Below are 20,625 nucleotides of genomic sequence, written 5' to 3' on the forward strand. Positions count from 1 at the left end.
AAGCTAAGACCCAAAAGGAGAACGAACAGAAGCGAACATGCATAAGACAATCAAAAAAACCAGAAGGGAAGAAAAGAAATGTCGCGATTCTTACTTGACCAAGTCAAGCGCCTCATGCAAGCCGGGGTTCCGTTCGTGGACCTTCCCCTCTCTCTCTCTCAAGTTGTCCCAAGTCTCAAACCTCCACCGTCTGATGCTTGCATCGTGAATACCACCATGGTCCCGACAGTCTGGATGAAGGTGTGATAGTTGGGCATTAGTGACCAACCTTGAGCAGGTTCCGGTCCAGCTGAGCGCCGGACGGCCCCCCTGGGTAGGAAACTAGCCTTCTAAGTCCCCGGTTGGGAATTGGCGCTGTGGAATTCTCCATTTCGGTAACCGGGGGAAGATTTGAGAACGCAAGACAAATAATAATCAAAGTGGATAATGGTCATAACTCATCCGTCAATAATCGTTGGCGGATACGACGGGGTACGATGTCTGTCGTTCCATGGTTACGCTTCTGCCAACCCAGACTCGAAACGGTGTACAATGTGCGAGGATAGAGGGGGCAGCCCTATGGAATATGATGGGGCTAAAAAAAGGAAGAGAAAAAAAAAAAAAGCAAAATCAATGATCTCGAATAAGATGAAGTCATCATGAGTTGAGACGGAAAGAAGAAAGAAAGACGATCGGGTCACGGGAAAGCCGAAGAGGGGAAAAAAAACGAAAGAAAGTCGAATATCAAACCAATCCGGTCTCTCGCCGGGTCATCCTTCACCTGAATATTCTCAAGTCCTGACCAGTCACCACCGAGCACGACCACAGCAGAATCGAATCTCACATTGTGATTATTGATTACTTGCCTGCCAAACTGTCGATCGAAAACGGCCTGACGAGTGACGAGGCAGCGGCGTTTCATGACAATACACATGCATTGACAACGAGACTGGCGGGCAAGTTCGCCATTCTCGATTCTGTCGCCTCTAGAACAATGAATCATGATCACAATCCCTAGCGGAATCACATGCTGGATGGCGACGGAGGCGATACTACCGGATGGGTCCCTATAGCGCATGGGGACTATAAACCCATACCACTATTGATGGTTCGAATGCGACGGTACAACTCCGGCGCAATAATATTAGTACAGAGTATTATTAGCATCACAGGCATCGGCCATCGACACAGCCTAGGCTGCCACGCAGTCAGGTCAGGGCCGGATCCCTACCATCGTAGCGCCGCCCGTATGTACCTCGACTGTGCCGCAGCCCAACCCGGTAGACGAAATGCCAATCAACTTCGTCAACATGCGGATGACATTCGGGGACTGCCCATGTCTCGGCTGGACGCAAACCGCATTACTCTGTACAGTAGTGTCGCGACGGGCGAGAACTACTGCCCGGCGGCGTAGGAGTCCCTCATGACTCTAGCAGGAGATCTTGGTCTTGGGTTATGATTCAACTGACATGAGTCCGGTTTACTCTGTGTACACTGTACACTGTACACTGTACACACCACGCCGAGTACACGATTCTTCCATCGACTAGCACACAGACTACTGGATAACTGAGTTTGAGGCGATATGCCCCACGTGTTGGGCGCAGGGGCTAAAAAGGAGCAAAGCGACAGCCGAACGGCGTGGATAGATTTGATTTTATTGATTTCTGTTCGACTCTGATTTGTCTCCCTCGGACCAAAGAAACAAGAGAAACAAGAGGCGATACACCGTAGTAGTTAACTAGCAGAACTAACTAGTCAAAGGACGGAGTTTTAATATAGATTCACCTCACCACTCAAAGAACTTAACCGGATGCCTCGGCCACCTATCAACGGCCAGATATTGTGCCCTGGATTCGCCCCCCGTTATCGCGATGAGGCAATTTTACTGGTAGCAGAGAACATCTCGTACCTTAAACTTTGCAGCCTTCTTATCGTCAGGTTGAATTCCATGATCCATTACGGGGTTATGGTATTACGGACATCGGAGTTTGACGGTGGAGACCCGCCCTCGTGCCCCTTTGCCTTCGTTCGTCGTTGAACTTGAACTGGCAATAGAGTTGACGATTTCCATGGTTCGCTCCTCGGTGCTGTTGCGCTCTTCAGCCCAGCCCGGTTTGTTGATTCTAATTAGGAAATTGTACATCTTTATAGTAGATTTCCAATCAGGTGAATTAACCGGGTGGGTATGAGTTCAATGGTAATGTACATACATACACCATACTCTAATACATACAAAACAATCATAGAGTAAAAAGCTAAGCACTCTTTCCCCATTTTTAGCCCTACTCCGTCATATCACCAAGACACCAACGCCATCTGGTCAACCGCCCGAAGATCACGAGGCTAAGAAAAGGGAGAAAGAAACAAAGGAGTAAAGGAGGCAAAGCAAAGTGACAGACCAGGCAGCAGAAATAACTAGTGAGTTACGTTACTCAACAAGTGAATAGGTAACTAAATCGCTGACCACGATCACCAAACGACTAAGCCATGCAAAATGAGCCAGGGTCATGATCATCTCTAGCCCCCGTGAATCTTAATCCAACAGCTTTCCAAGTCTCCCGGCCCTGGTAGGCTGATTCGGGGATTCGCGAGCCTCCGACAATTCCACCAGTCAGCGCGGGAGGTGGGGTCCAAAGAATGTCTGATGTAAGGCTAGCCGGCAATGGATCATTCTGCATGATGATCTGTACGAAAATCTGAGACTGACTTCTACGGAGTAAAGGTAGACCTTACTCTGTATTATATACACCGTACTTCTCTCGGGTTGCTCCGCCGCGTCGGCGGGAGATTCGGGCTTGTAGTTAGGGGTACGTACGGTCCGTAGGTGTAAGGAGTTTGCACGGGATTTTTTGGGATGATTCATAATAATAATGATTATCAGTAATATTTTGCCTGGTTGATGCCGACGTTCCCCATCCGTCCCCCTCTTCGCCTCCTCGTCATCCTTCTACCGAATCCTTCCAGTTCCATTATTGAAAACCGAACCCCGTATCCTCAATTGATGCACAAACGAGGAAGGCGAGTAGGGAGACGGATACAAAAAAAAAATCAATCAGCAGCTGATGACTCCGCCTTGTTCGTGGCTGCGGAATTAACATCCTGGTTCCTTCAATCCTATTCCTGCCATTTGACCAGCCCGGATCTGCTTCTCCCCCTGCGTTCTACCAATCACCCGTTGTCATCACTAGTAAGCCCGGCAAGGAGCCATGTACTGGAAGGATGTTCGAGATCCTTTTCTTTCATCTATTTTAGGAGAGGCTTCACCGCCGTGTTCATCACAGCCCACCCCCCGGTGCCAAAGAAAAGGGATCCTCAATGGCTGAAAGACCAGATTGGACAGAAGGATCAAAAGTGATATCGAACAAAGAAAGTATAACTGTTATGTTAGCCTAAACGGGAACGGAGCTACAATGCAGCGCACAGGTAAGATATTGACAGTTGACGGATCACGTCGCAAGGACTTGGATCTGAGCTGGAAGAAACCCCATTGGACGGGTGGGAAACTCTCTCACCTTGCTTCTTTTTTTGTAGACTCCGTGAAAGGTGGCCTACTTGTACCTAGTTAGTAGTTACTACGGTGTAATGGAGTATCTCTGATACTAGTAGCTACGGGTAGTTACAACTAAACATGCACTAGCCAGCCTCGTCTCAGTATCTTGGTGGTCTTGTCCCTGTATCATACCTGCCCAATAATCCCTTTCTGCACGATGATATATGCTCCGAGAGACCACAGCATTTATCATGACGAGTCACTAGGGTGTGAAGATCCCCATTAGCAACGGGACTGGTCGACTGTCATCCGCCCCTTACTTGACGGCATTGGGCAATGATAAGAGAAGACTGAGGGATGCCTAAGGAATGCAACACCGTTAGCTGTAAGAAAGTGATCAGTCTCTAACAAGCGAAGATCCATGATCCATTATCAAGTGGATTGACGTGCTGTAGGAGTGCCGTGCGTCGTAACTCGTAAGTCGTAACCATTGTAAATTGTAATATGACGGTTGACGGACGGGGAGATCCCGTGCCTTCCGAGTCAGGCACCTCCCCTTTTTTTTTCTCTCGCTAATAGAGACCAAAGGGTTACGCAGATAATTTCCCTCGGTATTGGTTTTTAATTGCTCCCTTTCATCCTTCATTCCTTTGTCGGAAGTACGGAATGGAATGATATTTTCATTTACCCAGAGTGTACACAGTACAAGATATGTACGTACTGCGAGTGTATTAAATAATAAATTAATTCAGTCGAACGGATCCTCTCGGCGGTTCGTCATGCAAGCTAGGATATCCTTCCATGAGGCTATGGTTAAACTAGAACCGCCTCAAAATTGGTGGCTTCCGCCACCACGCAAAAAGGATCGAATGGATCTTTCTGGAATTCGTACCCGTTAGTGGCCCTTCTTTCGTATTGAACCTCCGGAGAGCTTGGACGCATCCTTCCGGGGAAAGGGAACCATTGCCAGTTCAATTGCATGATACACTCACGCCTTGCGACTCGTACGATCTGGAGATGGTCCGATCGAACCGATGGAGTCCGCTCAGCTGCCCCAATCTGACTACTGCATCCATCCCTGGAGATGTGTATAGCGTACCGGCGTACACAGTGTATAGACTATAGAACTAGAATCACTGTTAGTACGGTTTAACCCTGGCCAGGACGAAATTACAGCGTAGTATCCGTAGTAGTTAGTTAGCAGCTTAGCTCGCTTGCACATCGCTTAGAGCCCCGTAGCTCCGCGGCAACAACCTGCTTGATTCCGGGCGTTGAGCCTCAAAACCGGTCTCTTTCGTCCGCCGTCGGCCGGACTTCCCCTCAGGATTCGACGACCAGAGGGCTACCTCAATCTACTTCCGACTAGGATATTAAGTTCTTCACTTGGCGGACAATCAATCCGTGCCCGTTCCCACTTCACTTGAAAAGGGGGAAGTGAGAAGTAGGGAGGATTCCTGACGACAGACTGTACATACATACGTCGTACAGAGTACACTGCCTGAAGAAGAGAGGGGGTTGGAAATCGATTGAAAAGAACAGATAATCAAAAACAAGGCAGCGCTCCCGTGCATAGGGAAATTGGGTGTAAGTGTAACCCACGAGTCAGTGTCAAGCCGCGTTTGCGTCAATCCCTGTCGACCGTCCTTTGTCCTCGACCGGCGTCTCCACTGGCACCACCTGTTGACTTTCACTTTACTGACTCTATCCAACCACCTTCCTTTCAACCTGAACCCGGTCAAGCCAACGCCCCTAGGGCCTCACGTGACCGACAACAGCTGCGGGTAAGCGGGTGACGAGCGACCGGGCGACGAGTCCATCGAAATTGACAAAAGGTCTGGGGATCGATAACGTTGGGCATTTCTGGTCCAAGCGGGTTAAGGGCTGCCCCGTGAGGAGACGGTCCCTCGTTAGCTCCCCTCGCGGCGGCCCTCCGGACTTTGCACTACCAGTCTGTCCACCCGGTGGAACTTGTGCCTCGAGAATGCTGGCTGGCGTTTAGGATTTTTTTTTTTTTTTTTTGTGACGCTCGAGAGACGAGAAATCATCCATGGCGCCCCTCCCCAGGAATGAGATCTACACTGGACGCAAGTGGCCGATCATCCACCCGTCTCCTTTTTTTTATTCGTTTTGTTAGGAGATGTACTCCGTATTTTTTTTCTCTTCTTTTTCTACTCCACCGGCCGACAGTGACAGTCATCTCCGGCCGCGGAAACCTGTACTCTGTAAGGTAGGGGAGAAAGTTTTCCCTAGGACCCTGACATGAGATATACTTCGAGTCCATGCGCCAGGAGGGGAAAAAAACAGCCTGTAAGACGCGCCCCTCTCTTCTCCAACCAACTTACTTCTGTGTCACGATTGAGATCATAATGAACTGTCATCATCTATCACCCGTTCTCCCCTCATGATCAGATGCTTTCTGGGCAAAAGAAGGAAAACAAAAAAGACCAGACCGGGTGCTATTATTGGCTCTATTACCCCCCCAGTCTACTCCGTAGGTCCAGTGTTGGATTTCGAGCTTGCGCAACTTCACTGCGCCGCAAGTTCCCACCCCATGAATCCATCCCTACGCCGCAGTGCTTTAGTGATCTCGAGAGGGCAAAAAGGAATGGTTCACTACCTAGGATCCTAGCAAGTTGCCTTACCGTAGGCAGTCTGTCCTCCGCCACAGCATTTGGGTTAGTTAGTTCATTATGGCGTACTGCGTACCACGCATGGTTATTATTAGGTAGGATGGAATTATTACTGCGCTATGTAATCGACGGGTTCTACCTAACCTGGTACAGCCATCCTTAACGTACAGTAGTCGACTCGACGTTCTTTGTTTGCTCGTTCCTTGTCATTCCCAGAATTAGCAACTGATAAGCATGCGATCAGCCATACTCTCCGTAGTACGTCGTAGTCTGCTGTCTGGTTGGCCGTGCCGTCTGATATCCAACAAGTCAAACCGAACGATTGTCGTCATGGTGCCAAGACGAGAAAGGACAAAAAAAAGTCTCACACACAAACCAGACGATCGTTTCGCTGCAGATGATGACAGACGTATGATAGATACAGCTGAAGGGTGAAAAAAAGCAGACGAACAAAAATAAAATCCCATTCAGGAAGAAACCCCTCCAAAAAAACCCCCCAGAATCAAACAGCTGACGTTCCTGTCCCCCTCTTCCTCCTCCTTCAGCGGCGGCAATCCAATCAGTGGGCGCTAAGCGCCTCCATGAGTCGACGAAGGATGTCAATAGTTGAAGACACTACGGGGTTGCGGACCTAGGGCATGAATGAAGGAGAGCAAGAGAAGCATACGAAGTCGGATAGGATGGAGACGTACATCGTTAGTCTTGGTTTTCAATTTTTCTTGCCTTTCGTCAAGGTCGGAGATATCGGTGTGACAAATGGGAATGCATCACGGATTTCTCGCGAGGGCTTTGGATTCGCCTGATTCGCTTGTCGTGCTTGTTCTTCATTCCTGCGCAGATGCAGTGAAGAAAAGGTCTTGACCTGTCCTGACCGGTGAGGTGAGGTGTGGTGTGGGGGTGGAGCGCAATCCATTTACATTGTGCCTGCCTACATACTCAGGACGGAGAAAGGGCACGCTCGCTTTCTGAAGGATGTCTGCATTGGGACCCGTCTTGGATGTGTATCGAGTGCCTTTTGTTTTTCTCTTTCTTTCTTTTTTCCCTTGCAGGATACATATACGAGATCTGCTGTCTCCGACCTAGAATTAGTTCATCTCATCCGCAGGACCCTCCGCGGATATGCGACGATGTCAGTCTAATAGATATTATATCATATACGGAGTATGTCTACCGGCCGGGAGTTGAACTCAGATGCCCGTCTAAATATGCAGTCAAAAGGCTAAAACCTAAACCGAAAACACGCAGTGCGTTTAAACATATCTATTAAACTGTAAACCCCGTCATCCGGAAGACTTTTTTCTACCTTTTTTCTGATGAACACCTTTTCTTTTTCTTTTTTCCATCTCCTCATTCATGGTGAAACTTACTCGTACCAAAACTTGACTGTGCCTGTTTTTCTTTTTTCTTTTTTTCTGGCCCGCCTCCCGGATCTTCGCCCGAGGCCCCGATGCTTTTTTCTTCTGCCAAACCCGCCTTGAACAACGACTGTTCTGTTCGCTAACTAACTCGGATGGATCTGCTCCATAACGCGTCCTAGTAGTCCAGAGGGTCAACTCCATCATGGATTATTCTGTCCGCGGTGACAGGTTGGCTCGGTTGCGCTAGCGGACTGACGATTTCGGAATCCTTCTGCCTCACTTTGTATTATTCTTTTCACTGATTCTATTTGGTATCTGCTGTTGCTTGAATCTTCTCGGGTAGTGTGTGTACTGACTATTAATATTGAGCATGTGCCTTTATTCCATTGCACTATTGTGTTTCATTCTAGGCAGGCAATGAAAATTACATCCGGCGTTAGTAACCTGATACCGAAATTACCAGGCACTATCCTCCGTCCCTACTGTGTACGGTAGGTGTACGGAGTACAGTACAAAGTTATACCACGATCGAAGCAATGATTACTATTTCCAGCAAGGAATACGACATCCCGCGTAATGCATTTAGGGAATATCCACCTAGATCCGCGCCGCCAGATTCCAGACGCGTTCCGCAACAGAATCAGGTCAGATACCCTGTTTCGGGGTACGTACACCAGTTACTACTGTGTATTTATGTATGTACTTTTATATTCAAGCAACAAGACTAGTAGGTACATCCCATTCATCAACTAGGTATGGTCTACACCGGTGTATGTATGTATGTACAATTCATGTCATTTCGTCTTCCCTCTCCATACAAAAAAAAAAAGAAACCTGAAAAAAAAAAAAGAAAAAAAAGATAAGCCATGATGAAATCATTCAAAGTCAGAAACTAGAAGGGGGGGCGAGGATCGTCTCACTTTATGCAGAGATGTGTTGGCAGGTTCTGCAGATTGTTATCTGGCCTGCATGGCCCTGTTCCGGATGACTGCTGTGCACACACACATTTACTTTTTTAGGACCTTTTGTACAGTACTGTAGACATGGGGCTGTTGGTTTCGTCTACTACGCTGTGGGGAGGACAGGGTTGAATAATGAAGAACGTACTGTCACTAACTACTGTGTGGGTGGACAGGTACACATACCTAGAAATTACTTGCCTGAAACAATAACATGATCCAGATTCAACCCATCCTACTCAGTTACAGAGGGCAGACTCCCCCCTCCCAAACAGAACGGGCAAAAACAAAAAAGAAAGAAAGAAAATAAATAAATAAAATAACCCATCAACCAATAAATCCTCCAAAAAAATAGAAACAAGTACCAATGACAATCTTTGGGGGCCAGAAAGAGCAGAAAAATAAATAAAATAACCCCATGCCCACAGCCAAGACGGGGGAAGGGTGGGTGGGAGAAGTAGGGACCCACTCACATCGTGTCTGTCACGTCTCTCAGCAAGAATGGCCCTGTGTAGGAAATGTGAGACCCCCAAAGAGCTAGACCTGCTAGACGCTGGGTTAGAGCCTCACTCCTATTCGTTCCTTGGTCCCAGTACCACGGTTCACCAGCGAAGCCACTGCAGGATTAGCTTGCTGATTTCTCCTCTTCCGCGTCCAATGAGGGATCGGCTGGTCTGTTGGTTTTTATTTCCCCTTCCCCTCTCTCTGTGTCTTGTCTTGCCTGGGTAGGGCAGGGATGACGAGTGACGACCCATTATTATTATTGCGGCGTAGGACTGCCGCAGTTGAGCTTTGATGATCTTGGTTTTGGTTTGATTTGTATTTTCTATCCTGTTTTATTATATTTTATTTTTTTAATCGCTCGTCGCAATTTCCTTTCCGCTGTTGGTGATGGACATATGATGGTTTGATTTACGAAAAGGGAGGTGAGTGATATATACCGATAATAAGATGGTATAATAATATACAGAAAAAAAAAGAAAAAAGTTAAGAATTCTTCATCACCAACGGCGGGTCCAAAGATTGACCTTGCTTCGAGATCTGCCCACCGACACTTCTTCTCTGTGTCTTGCTTGCGTGCTGGTTCATTTTCTTTTTCCCTTTTTTATTTTCATTTTTCTCTCAGTGGATAAGAGAACCGTCTGTCAGAGATGATTGGCAAAACTCAAAACCACCATGCAGGGTATGGTAGGCACACCTAATAATAATAAGAATTGGATCGATCATGACAGAGGGGGAAATCATCACCACCGAAGACGGAGGGATAGATATTAAGATGGGGCCTGTGAATCATGATTATTGATTTAAGAATAAACATCTAGGGGAAGATACCAAACAGGATGTACCAATGTAATATTAAATACCTATCGATGCATACTCCGTAGAGACAATAACAATAATAATCATGAATGACCAGGGGCATCTCCAGACGAGATAGTGATTTCATTTAGGTGTTGTCGGAGCGAACTGAGTACTCTCGCCTGGGCGTCGTCTGATTGAAACCCTGCAATGCTTCGTTTCGGTCGACCCCCTCTTGCAGCCCGTCGAGGACCTATCAGCTCCGGAAACTTCCTTCATGCCGTGGCAGGGCTGCATGTCGTGTGTACACTGTCCAGCATCTTCAGCTGGGGGAGACAGAGACCGGCTGAGAATGTGAGGATGGACAGTCTGCAATGCGAGAACGGAGCCTTTCCACCTGCTGCCTTCGGTTTGGTCGTACCCAGAAAACAAGGAAAACACAATCAAGTGAAATTGAAAATTAACACTCAAAATGGGAGAGAGAGGGCTAGAATAACAATAAGAAGAATACCCAGGGATCAACCAATAGGAAATGAATCCAACCACTTCATCATGATGATGCTGATGATGCTGCGGGTTGTCATGATAATCTCCCGCGTGTACACCACCTAATCAGAATAAATTATAGATCTACATCGAAAAAACCACAACGTAATAATATCCATGTGCTTCCATTCCTTCGACCTCGAAATGAAAGGCTTCTAGTGGTCAGCAAAGGAAGGGAAAAGGAATACGGCCGGCCCCCCCTTACGTAGGAAGTAGCTTGTCAGGATCGTCAACCGCACCGCACGTCTTCTTCATAGTACGGAGTAGGCCTTGATGGACTCCGTGACTCCGTAGGAGTATATCGGACATTCTCCACGGAATTGACCATGTCGAGAACATTGCCGACAAGTGTGCAAAGTATGGTTCGCAGCCTCGCAGATGTCTCTCTTTTTTTTTTAATCCCCCCCCCAGTATTTGTAATTCCCACTCCATTGATGGTGCGATTGGAGCGGGATGGAAAGGGAAAAAGTAGTCAGAACCAAATCTGACACCGGGAAGGGACAGAAGATCGTCCGACACCAACTCTTTGTAAGGAATTGGGAACCAGGCAACGCTGGGCAAGTTAACTTTTCCCATCCCATTCCCTTTTCCAGTATTTCACCAGATCGCAAATTGCCGCATTCCCCCGCGTGGCTAAACTGGCCGGCCGAGTTTGTTGTACCTCGCGAACAATTAGGTTTCAACCGTTCGAGGGAGCTTTGTCCCGCCGGCAAGTCAACGTCCGACCTTTTTCTTTCTCCCCGTTAGGAGCGTGGATGGCGACGTGCCATCGCCGCCTTTTCCCTGGAACCGTCGCCGGACAGCTTAGTTTGATCATTAATTCATTGACATTCCTCTCCACCTTTTTTTTCCCACTCAAATCGACCCTCCCCGAGGGCCCCCGAATCCGACCCAAGATTTTGTGCACAGTTGTATTTTTTTTCCCCCTCTCTCTCTGTCTTTGTTGCGGCTCCTATTTCCTTTGGCTCTGATATCCTTGCCGCATATTGCATGAACTAGACCTGGGCTTTTCCCCCTCTTTCCGATGTTGCTTGCGGTGGATCCTTCTGGGGATCGATTCCTTTTGGTTTGATGGGAGGATGGATTTAATTAATACGAATGATAGGAGGAAAGAACTATACTGCGAGGAGGGGAGAGATAGAGAAATAGAAAGTATGCATCTACCGATACAACCAAATCACATCAAATACCGGACTTAGCAGGGCTTCAGAAATAGGCAAAATAGTAAAGTATTCTAAGGAAATAAGGCTTAGAGAAGAGAGAATTACGCGATTACGGATTACGGGGAAGCAAACTGAAACTGGCAATCTGGTTTGATGGATTTCCAAAGGGAAAAAAAAAAAAAAAAGAATTAAAAATGAAAAGAAAAAGAAAATGGAATGGAATAAAATAAAAATAAAAGAGCATATTAATTACCCGATCCAACGGGGACCAGAATCGCTCTCTTCCCCATCCATCATTCATCCTGCACGTCTGTCTGCCAACGTGACCCTTGGGAAGTCGAGATCTCCACTTGCTCCCTCATGCTGTTCAACGTTGGAACTCTCTCCTTTCGAGCTGTCTGGATTGGGTGTATCAGAAGAAAAGTGGCGACTTCGTCTGGTATATTAGCTTGTTCATCCCCCCCTCTGTTTATCCTTGCATATAATACAGTCAAGGATTAGAAAACACCATTTAAAAAAAAAAGGGGACTCGAATTATTTCTTTTTGAATTTCAAAAATTCCCTCTCTTCAGATCTTTGGAATTAATTACCCCATCATTACATACCTACATTGATACATCGATACGTACAGACTTCCCTTCATCTTCTCTCTCCTCCATCTTCCTCTCCTACTGAGTACATCAGTGCTTTCCAATTTGGTTACATCTTTTGCTTCTTACTTGCAATAGAGCTAGACAAGAAGGATCTCAGCCAGCCTAAACTCTTTTTTCTTTTCTTTTCTTTTTTTTTAATCCTGCCTTTTAATAGCACATCCATTCTCACACATACCTCCACCTCGACCTACATACAACCCTTGTCTAGCTGTCTTGACTCCCCCCCATCCATCCATCAATCAATCCCCCTGCTGCTCGCGGCGCTACGCTACGCATCAATTTCGGAGGGACATCGTGTACCCGCCATCGAGGCAATCTCTCCACCGTCCGGACAGGGGGCGCAGTCAGCGTCGGTCTCTATTACAGGCCGGCGAGATCCAAGGATTCGGTACGCTGCATGGGTTAAGCACAACTAACGGGACCCTTGGCAGCCATTACCCTCATTTTAAGAATCCAACCGGGTGTCTAGTGCTCTGTTGGGGGGTGTTCGAAGAAAAGTCTCGGAATTTCCATATTTTATCAAGAGCACCGCGTCTCCGCCTGACCCCATTCCTTCCAGTCCAACTTTTTTCTTTTACCTCTGGGGGAGAAGTCGATAAAGTGGCTGAGAAACGTCAATCCTCTTGGCTACCTTTTTTCTCTTAAATCCATCTCCATTTCCCACTTTTCAATTATTTGTGATTTATTTAATTTTCGGGTCCCCTCCTTCAAGTGACCCTTTTTTTGTTTTCTCTCTTCTACTGTTATAAACTGCCTGGTCACCCTCTCAACCTTACCAACGGTTGATCATACCAAGCACTACCATCATTGATCCATCGTGTTTCACCAATCCCACTCTTAGTCACATACCTGTCGAAGCCTCTTTTTTATAACGGCCGTTTCTTTTCTTTCCGTCGCCACTCTCAGCTTCGCCTACGACCCCTTCCATATTAACTCGTTGATTCGGTTTAATGGGGGTACTTGCCTACCAAGCTACCGGCAAGATGAATGCATTCCACGAACACCGATCCAGCTACATGCCATCGTCCCGCCAAAGTCGAATGGCCATTGATTCTCTTCTCAACCCGTCGGGATCGGCAGACACCGAATCTCCTTCATCAAAACTCCACTACGTGCCCAGTCCCCAGTGCTCGCCTCTCTACCCTCCCAGCCCCAACCATTACATGTACTCCTTTGCCGACAGCCGCTCCTACCGGGATCTGCCCGGAGGACCGCAAGACCAGGGTTACCTATCCTACCCGTCTCGGTCAGCGGAGTCCTCGCCCGGAGCGTACTCGCGAGATCGCTACGACTCGGTCTCCAGCAGCTCCAGCAACGCCGAGAGACGGCGCCCTCCTCGCCCCAAGTACGAGGAGGAGGAGATGTACTTCATTTGGTACCACCGGGTAGATCTCTGCCAGGAGTGGAAGGAGGTGCGAGAAAGCTTCAACCGGCAGTTCCCCAACCGGCAACGACGCGGTTTCCAGGGCATACAGTGCAAGTTCTACCGGTTCATCAAGGACAAGAAGTGTCCGACGTTGCGCGAGCAACGACGCATGCGAGACGGTGAATTCCTCCGCGAGGGCTCAGGACTCGTCGAGTCGTCGGCTCCCAAGTACGGCGTTGTCGAATGGGTGGGTATCTGGTACCCGTGGATGCGCGAGAACAAAGAGCAAGTAAAGAGTCGAAGGATAAACGCTTAGGTCTTCTTCTTATGAAGGGGACTTTTGGCGGACTTGGATGCCGTCATTCTTACGGCACTGTTTCTTCTTTCACTTCTAAAAAAAAGGATCTTTTTTTTCGATTCTCATCACTCTTTACGGCCGCTGCGAAGATACCTCCTGAGTTTTCTTTCTTCACTTGATCATTTGTCTTCTCCTTCTACACTCTATGACTCATTTTACCTTTTTTACACTTGATATGATCTTTACTTCACCCTGCATGGGATTGCGCAATCCTGTCTTTCTTTCTTTCTTTTTGTTTCTATGTTATCACACATACTGGGAGGCTCTCTGACTATTTTAGCATGCATACATTGTTCTGACGTTGGCTTGTTTGGTTGGTTATCTTTTTATTTTCAGGATCATTGGGTAGGAAATTGTCGAATTCGCTTGTTTATTTGAATCATGTTATATTGCTAGGTACTTATCGCTGTGCACATTTGACCTACAGTCAGACCGTCATACAGTCATACAATACCAAAAGTCCACACCGAGACACGCAATCTTTCCCATATCGATCACGCCTTTCAGTTGGCCCAAGGCTGGAACCGTTAAAGAGGCTCGGCCGTACTCGGTCGGTCCGTCTGGAGGTTCTCCGTAGTTAGAAGTTAGAAGTGGAAAGTGGAAACCCAAACCTGGTGGAGTCCAGATTGGTCACTCCAGACACTTTCTTAGTCAGTCGTTAGCTCCGAGGCTAACGAGATCAGGCAGTATGGAAGTTCGTGTATTGTACTGACTATACGATACGGTAGATACTTATCCATAGTTACACATCCTATGAGGCGAGGTGGTGAGGTAGGTAGGTCATGGTAGAATGAAGTATATCCGTCACACAAACATAACCTACAACTGAATCATGAAAAAAAAGTTAGGGAGAAAGAATCCGAGGAAAGATAGAATGTTTAATTTAGACAGGGTAAGGTAGATTAATGGATACCTAATCAGAGCCCTTGCTTCTTTACTACTACCCTTTCCCTGCACCTGCCTGGCTACCTATACATGTAGTAATGTACATGCACATACATGAGTACTGCATGGCTATGGAGTAAAAAAGAGTTCAGAAGAGAGAAAAGATACATCATATCATTTCATACCTAGGTTGATTGGTTGATACCTGTCTTCCGAGATATCTAGACTCGTGCGAGGTAACTCTCTAGTCTATCTGTAGGTTGTACTAAAGTATATACTCCGTAGTTAGTGACAGACAGACCTCGTGACTACAGATAGTACTTGTTACCTAGGACTCGAATCCATCGGGTATTAGGTACCTACCTACCTACAATCAATCAATCAATCAATCATGCAAAATGACTCTTTCGTACGCAGCCTGTTGTCATCACCTATCACTCGCCCCCTCTCGGCCCCTTTGAAGTGAAGCTAGGGAGGATAAGGTCTGTATGTATGTACCTCGTCAATGCCGATATGCAAGACCGCGACTGCAAACCTGCAACTGCAAAGACAAGTGGCAATGGACCATTGAGACCGCCTGGATGTACTGTACATTCCGGATATCTGTTCCTCCTTGATTCAATTCCATTCCTGTAAACATCTCATAGTTCAGTCATAGTCATAGTCAGTCATACCTACCTACCTACCTTACTCAATACACTATACGGAGTTACAGTAGGTATAACAAAGTGGGTATGATGTTTATTCACAAAAAAGGCAAATGAACAATCCGGGTAGACTAACCCAAATAGGAAAATACACAGTGACTGCAACGGGAAGGAGTCCGTCCGTGAGTTCTCTTCAGCAAAAAAAAAAAAAAGTCTCACCATTTTTATTTTATTATTTATTTTTTTAAATCCTTAGTATCGTGCTTAGTTGAAGAAGAAACACGAAGAAGAAGGTGTGAAGAATGGCCCCCAAATCGAGCAATATCCACATTGGGGATTTAATTGATTCAGGTGGGTTCTTTTTTTTTTTTTCTTACGCCATTCTGTTTTCTGATTTTAATTTTTGGTTTCTTCTGAAGACTAAAACATAACAGCCGGTCGACTAGAATCCTCACGCTAAGACCTGTTTTAGCCTCATTTCGCTCAACCACATGGAAAGAGGGGGCAACGATGTGGGCGTCAGGAAGGATGGAAAGGAAGAAGGAAGGATGGAAGCTTGCGTAGCGTTGAACCTGATGGTGAGCACAACCCTACTCCGGTTGACCCCGGTGATTTTGTTAGTACAGTGGGCCCTACTAGGATTACGATCCTTCGAATTCTGCCAATATTAAAATTGAAGCTATTCTCAAGCGAGCTAGCTAGTATTTTGTGTGGCCATCCTCTGCCTCTATCACAGCCTGACACCTTGTCTGCATAGATTCAATAAGGCCCCTTAGAAAGTCCTCAGGCACTGCATTCCATGAAGCCCGTACAACCTTTCGTAGCGAATCATAAGATAGCTGATAATTATCAGGATATCGCTCTTGAATCCAGTCTTTCATCCAATTCCACACCATTTCAATTGGATTAAGATCTGGTGAGAAGGCAGGCCATGAAATAGGATAGATCTTTCGCTCATTCAGCTCACGAAGAGTATTTTGACTAGCATGGCCTGATGCACCATCTTGCATAAGCTGAACTGGATTATCTTGTTGCCGAAGTAGACGAATATAGCCATCAATAATAGGTACAATCCGCTCAGAATATTTCTCTGAATCGATATAGCCCCATTTCTTTTCTCAAAAAAGACATGGACCTTTATAAAAGGCATGAAAGGATCCCCAAAACATCCAGCCACGCTTTTTTAAAGGAGAAGTGCGTAAACAGGTCTCATCAAGCTCTTCACCTGTCTTTCTTGTCACATAGCATCGTTTATGAAAGCCTGAAGTAACCCAAGTCTCATTAAACCAAAGAATTCGATTTCATTGTTCAATTGTCCAATTCACATGCTCAAGGGCCCAAGCTAAACGTACGCGCTTATTCTGATCTGATAGAGGTGGCTTTCGGAGGGCTTTGCATCGTGTATAACCTCGTTTTTTAAGTGCTCGAGATAGGGCTGTTGTTCCAACAGGAAGGCTTAATTCTTGAACAACTTTGTAATAAGGCATGCGTCGATTTCACTTAGATAAAGATATAAATTCAATAATATGATCAACATCTTCTTCGGATAGCTTAGGTCTCTGTCCACGTGCTTTTTTAGGAGTAGCTTGATGAGATTGACATGTATATTGGACCTGCCGATAGGTCATTTGAAGCTGTGAGGTAATCTGTTGATACGTAAGTCCAGCATCCCGTAGGGCTAGGACTCGAATTCGATCATCTCGTTGAAGGCGTGCGGAATTCTGCCTTGATTCAGGCACTTCAGGGGGCTCAGGTGTAGTAGGCATTGTAGAAAGAGTCTATATAGACTAGATATTCATAGGTAGAGGTCTTTAGGATTGAGCCACCAAGAGGTTTCATTAGCTTCATTCTAAAACTAATTAGGAAGGCGGTGCTTGAAGGATTTTGACCGCTTTGAAGGATTGTAATCCTAGTAGGGCCTACTGTACTAACAAAATCACCGGGGTCAACCGGAGTACTAAGTTGTCTAGTTGAACTCCGTCGTCCGTACGGAGTTAGGTCTTCATCCAGTCTCATGTCCATGTCCGTGTGTGAAAGACTCGATCTTCAAGTCCGTCCACGGAGTACGGAATAGTAGGATTTTTCTTGCGACAAGCCAATTGAATAGTCGATGACCTCCTTCATGGCCTACTCCGTACGGACTTTGCACGGAGTGAGACTAAACTAGTCGGCCACGCGCGGGTTGGGATGTTTGATTTTCTGCAATCGGTTGATCGAAGGATGAGAATCCTGTCGCTTTCGCCCCCCCTTCCCGAGCTATCTCTTCTGCATTTCGTCGCTGCCGGAGACGGTCGAGAGGTGAGTTTGGTCGCATTCGTATGTTTTAGTCCCCCCCTGGGGCTGGGTGATGCTTGGATCCCCTTCAATTACCTTCTCCACCTCGACACGTCAATGAGTCGTTGCCCTCCTCGCGTTGCGTTGCGGTTGGAGAGGATGCTGCAGAATGGCCCCGATGCAGGTATAAGCTGCATGCATGCGTCGGATTGGTGTCTTTGTTTTTTAATCTGTCCCGAATGCCAGAAAAATAAATGATAAAAATGTCTAGCCTTGCTTACGGAAAGGTAGGTCTCTCGGTAATTGCATATTGGGTCTATTCTCATGCAAGGCGATGATCGGGGGTCTGGATTACCACGTTGAGTATGAAGTAGGGACAAGAGCCGATCAAAAGGATGCGATCGACCGTTTCATCAGCGGGTGTGATTTCCTGACAGGATTGAAAGAAACCCCGCTTTTTCTCGTTCTCTCAGTCGGTCTCTCTTGTGGGCGTGGGATGTCGTTGAGAAGCATGAAATCATGACGATAATGATAATTGATCGGATGCAGCCACCCGTGGGAAAGAAGAAAAAGAAGAATAGAAACCGAAAAGGAAATCACCAGCTCTCGTCATCGGACTCCACGTGCGACCGGTGCCCAGAGTAGCCAAACGCTCTTTCACTGGCCGAATCGTTCATGTCGAATTCCTCATCGTCTGACACCGCGTGGTGGCGGTATTTGTGGTAGATGGCCATGGGATCGTCATCTTCATCGTCCCAAGACAGGTCCTCGTCCGGATATTCATTGGCGGGATTATTCTCAGCTAGATTCAGCACGCCCCTTCGTCAGCCTGTTTCGCGTTCTTTTCTTGGTGCTTTTGTCTTCGTCGTCGGCTTCTCCCCGGCATATCGTTTGATTGCCACTTACCGTTTGAATCGCCATCTTCACTGTCCCAGCGGTCTTCATCGTCATCCTCCTCAACAAAATGCTCCCAATACTCCTCGTCCTCTTGCGTAATGATGATGACCCCAACATCGGCACGGGTCGTGTCGATACCCTTCTGCCGAAACCAAGCGTCTTGGTTCTGTTGCCAATCGGCCAATGGGTTCGTAAGCAGATCGCCGCCTTTGTCTCTGATGTCTCCGTCGCCAATTCCCCCCTCCGGCAAGGGTTTTCGAATATACGTATCGTAGACATATTCTCCGTCGCTGTCCTCCTCGTGTTCCACCTCTTCGGCCGTAGCAGCCACGGGAGCCTTGACCGGTTCTTCGCCCCCTTGCGGCAATTCTGCAGACTTCCCAGCCCGAAGCTTATTGGGTGTACGAGGTAAGTATCTCAACGGCGGTTTGGGCATCACCGGAGCAGACCGGCCCTGCGTCGACGTCGGTGCGGGCATGACGTCCTCCGTGTCCTCTTCCATCGCCCCTTCCATCTCCAATGCGATTTGCTCGAATTCGCGAGCCAGTCGCTCCGATTCATCGTCCCAGTTGCTCTGGTGCTGAGTTTGGGCCTCCTTCTCCAACACCTGGTTGATGTTCCGTTTGGCCGCGTCGATGGCCGTCTTACGCTCCTCCCGCCACTGTCTCTCTGCCTTGTTGACGACCGGTCGCTTGCGGGGGCGAGCGGCAGTCGGTGCATCCTCATGGAGCATTGAACTGTCACGCGAATCGGTAGTTTTGGTAGCAGCGACATCCGACGACCCCCTGACATCTTCCGCCCGCACGGCGGCATCCGCGACCATCGATGCTTGTCTGGAATGTGGTTTGCGCCTTAACTTCTCCACTAGCACCGCGATTGCCCCGTCTCCCTTGCGTTTCTGCACTCCTGCCCCAGCCGCTGTACCTCGTAGAAGACTCTTGCTGCGAGAAATTTGAAAGCGTCGCATGCCCGGGGACGCAGACGGCGCGGGACTCGATCTGCCGCTGGACGTTGCCGTCGTCGCAGCAGGCTCCGTATCGCCATCTCCAGCGCTGCGACCTGGACCGGCAGACTTCGTCGACGATGGCGACGAGTGCAGCGCCCGCTTTAACTGTTCCTCCTTTTCCCTACGCACTGCCGCCAGACGTTTGGCTTCACGGAATTCAGCCCCCGGCGACGTGGCCCTCACCAATGGCACCCCCGTATCCCCCGACGCGGCCGTGCGGGAATGAGATGAACCTGGGAATGCGCTGCTCACCGAGCGCGGACTGCGCAGATCCCTTTGGGCTGGCGATGGACTGAGGGAGCCCTTGTTGCCATCGCCGCTTCGGATTTGAACTCGCTGGAAGACAAAGTCCGTGAAACGACGCTTAGTCTGGTGCAATTCCGACTGGATGTCTGTGATGGGAAGTTAGTAGGTGTAGAGAGACGATGGAATATTCTATTCTTCTCCTTTCCATCCACGGTCTTCGTGTCACCGAGAAGGTTAACGGGAGAAGCCCAGACTGATCAGAAAAGACAGGTGGGGAAGGGGAAAAAAAAGGATCAAGATAGCTAGCCAGATAACTCGCCAAGCTACCTAGTTCACGAGGATGGAAGTATTCTTACATAGCGTGTCCACGGGCTCCTCCTCTCGACGACGTTTGATATTGATCTGTTCTGGGGGCAAAGACATCGTTTCAACGGGAATGACTGTTGCGAGCTGGGAACGAGAGTGACGGAATTGACATCTGAAGATCTCCAAGTTCTTCAGGTTCCATGGGTCGCGCTTTAGCGGCCCCGGTCACGTGCTGCGTCTGGCGTCACCGCTGTTGACATTTAACCGCATGGGGAAGAATGACGAGCGTCATCAACAATCCGTCTGTGTAGGCTTGGATTGAAAGTCAGAGACCAGAGGAATTGTCTTATCTATGGATGCCATGGGCCCTACAAGAGATGCAGATCGTGTACATTGATATCTTTTGGATTCGTCTTTCACTAATGTCCTCAATGGCCTCGATGCCATCACCAATACCCAGCTGATTACCTCCACAACTATGTAATTCCATCAAATGGCATCGCAAATGCTAATGAGTAGGATGAACATCTCAGAACGAGTCTCCGGGTTAACCCGATTTC

The 20,625-nt window shown here is 47.7% G+C and overlaps 2 protein-coding genes across 2 annotated transcripts; one reads left to right on the plus strand and one right to left on the minus strand.

Annotated features, from left to right (window-relative positions):
• Window positions 1-13,063: 13,063 nt before the first annotated feature.
• LDX57_012437 (uncharacterized protein) lies at window positions 13,064-13,762 on the plus strand (the record flags this gene model as incomplete). Its single annotated transcript, XM_046094183.1, has 1 exon — window positions 13,064-13,762. One exon carries the CDS (start codon window positions 13,064-13,066, stop codon window positions 13,760-13,762), a length of 699 nt encoding a protein of 232 aa, XP_045950162.1.
• Window positions 13,763-18,206: 4,444 nt separating this feature from the next.
• Window positions 18,207-20,182, minus strand: LDX57_012438 (uncharacterized protein; the record flags this gene model as incomplete). Its single annotated transcript, XM_046094184.1, has 3 exons — window positions 18,207-18,412; window positions 18,517-19,905; window positions 20,116-20,182. The coding sequence occupies 3 exons, from the start codon at window positions 20,180-20,182 to the stop codon at window positions 18,207-18,209; spliced, it is 1,662 nt and encodes a 553-aa protein (XP_045950163.1).
• Between the last annotated feature and the right edge of the window lie 443 nt (window positions 20,183-20,625).

Source organism: Aspergillus melleus (assembly GCF_016097325.1).
Source record: "Aspergillus melleus strain CBS 546.65 chromosome Unknown contig8, whole genome shotgun sequence".
In the NCBI taxonomy this organism is placed as follows: Eukaryota; Fungi; Ascomycota; class Eurotiomycetes; order Eurotiales; family Aspergillaceae; genus Aspergillus; species Aspergillus melleus.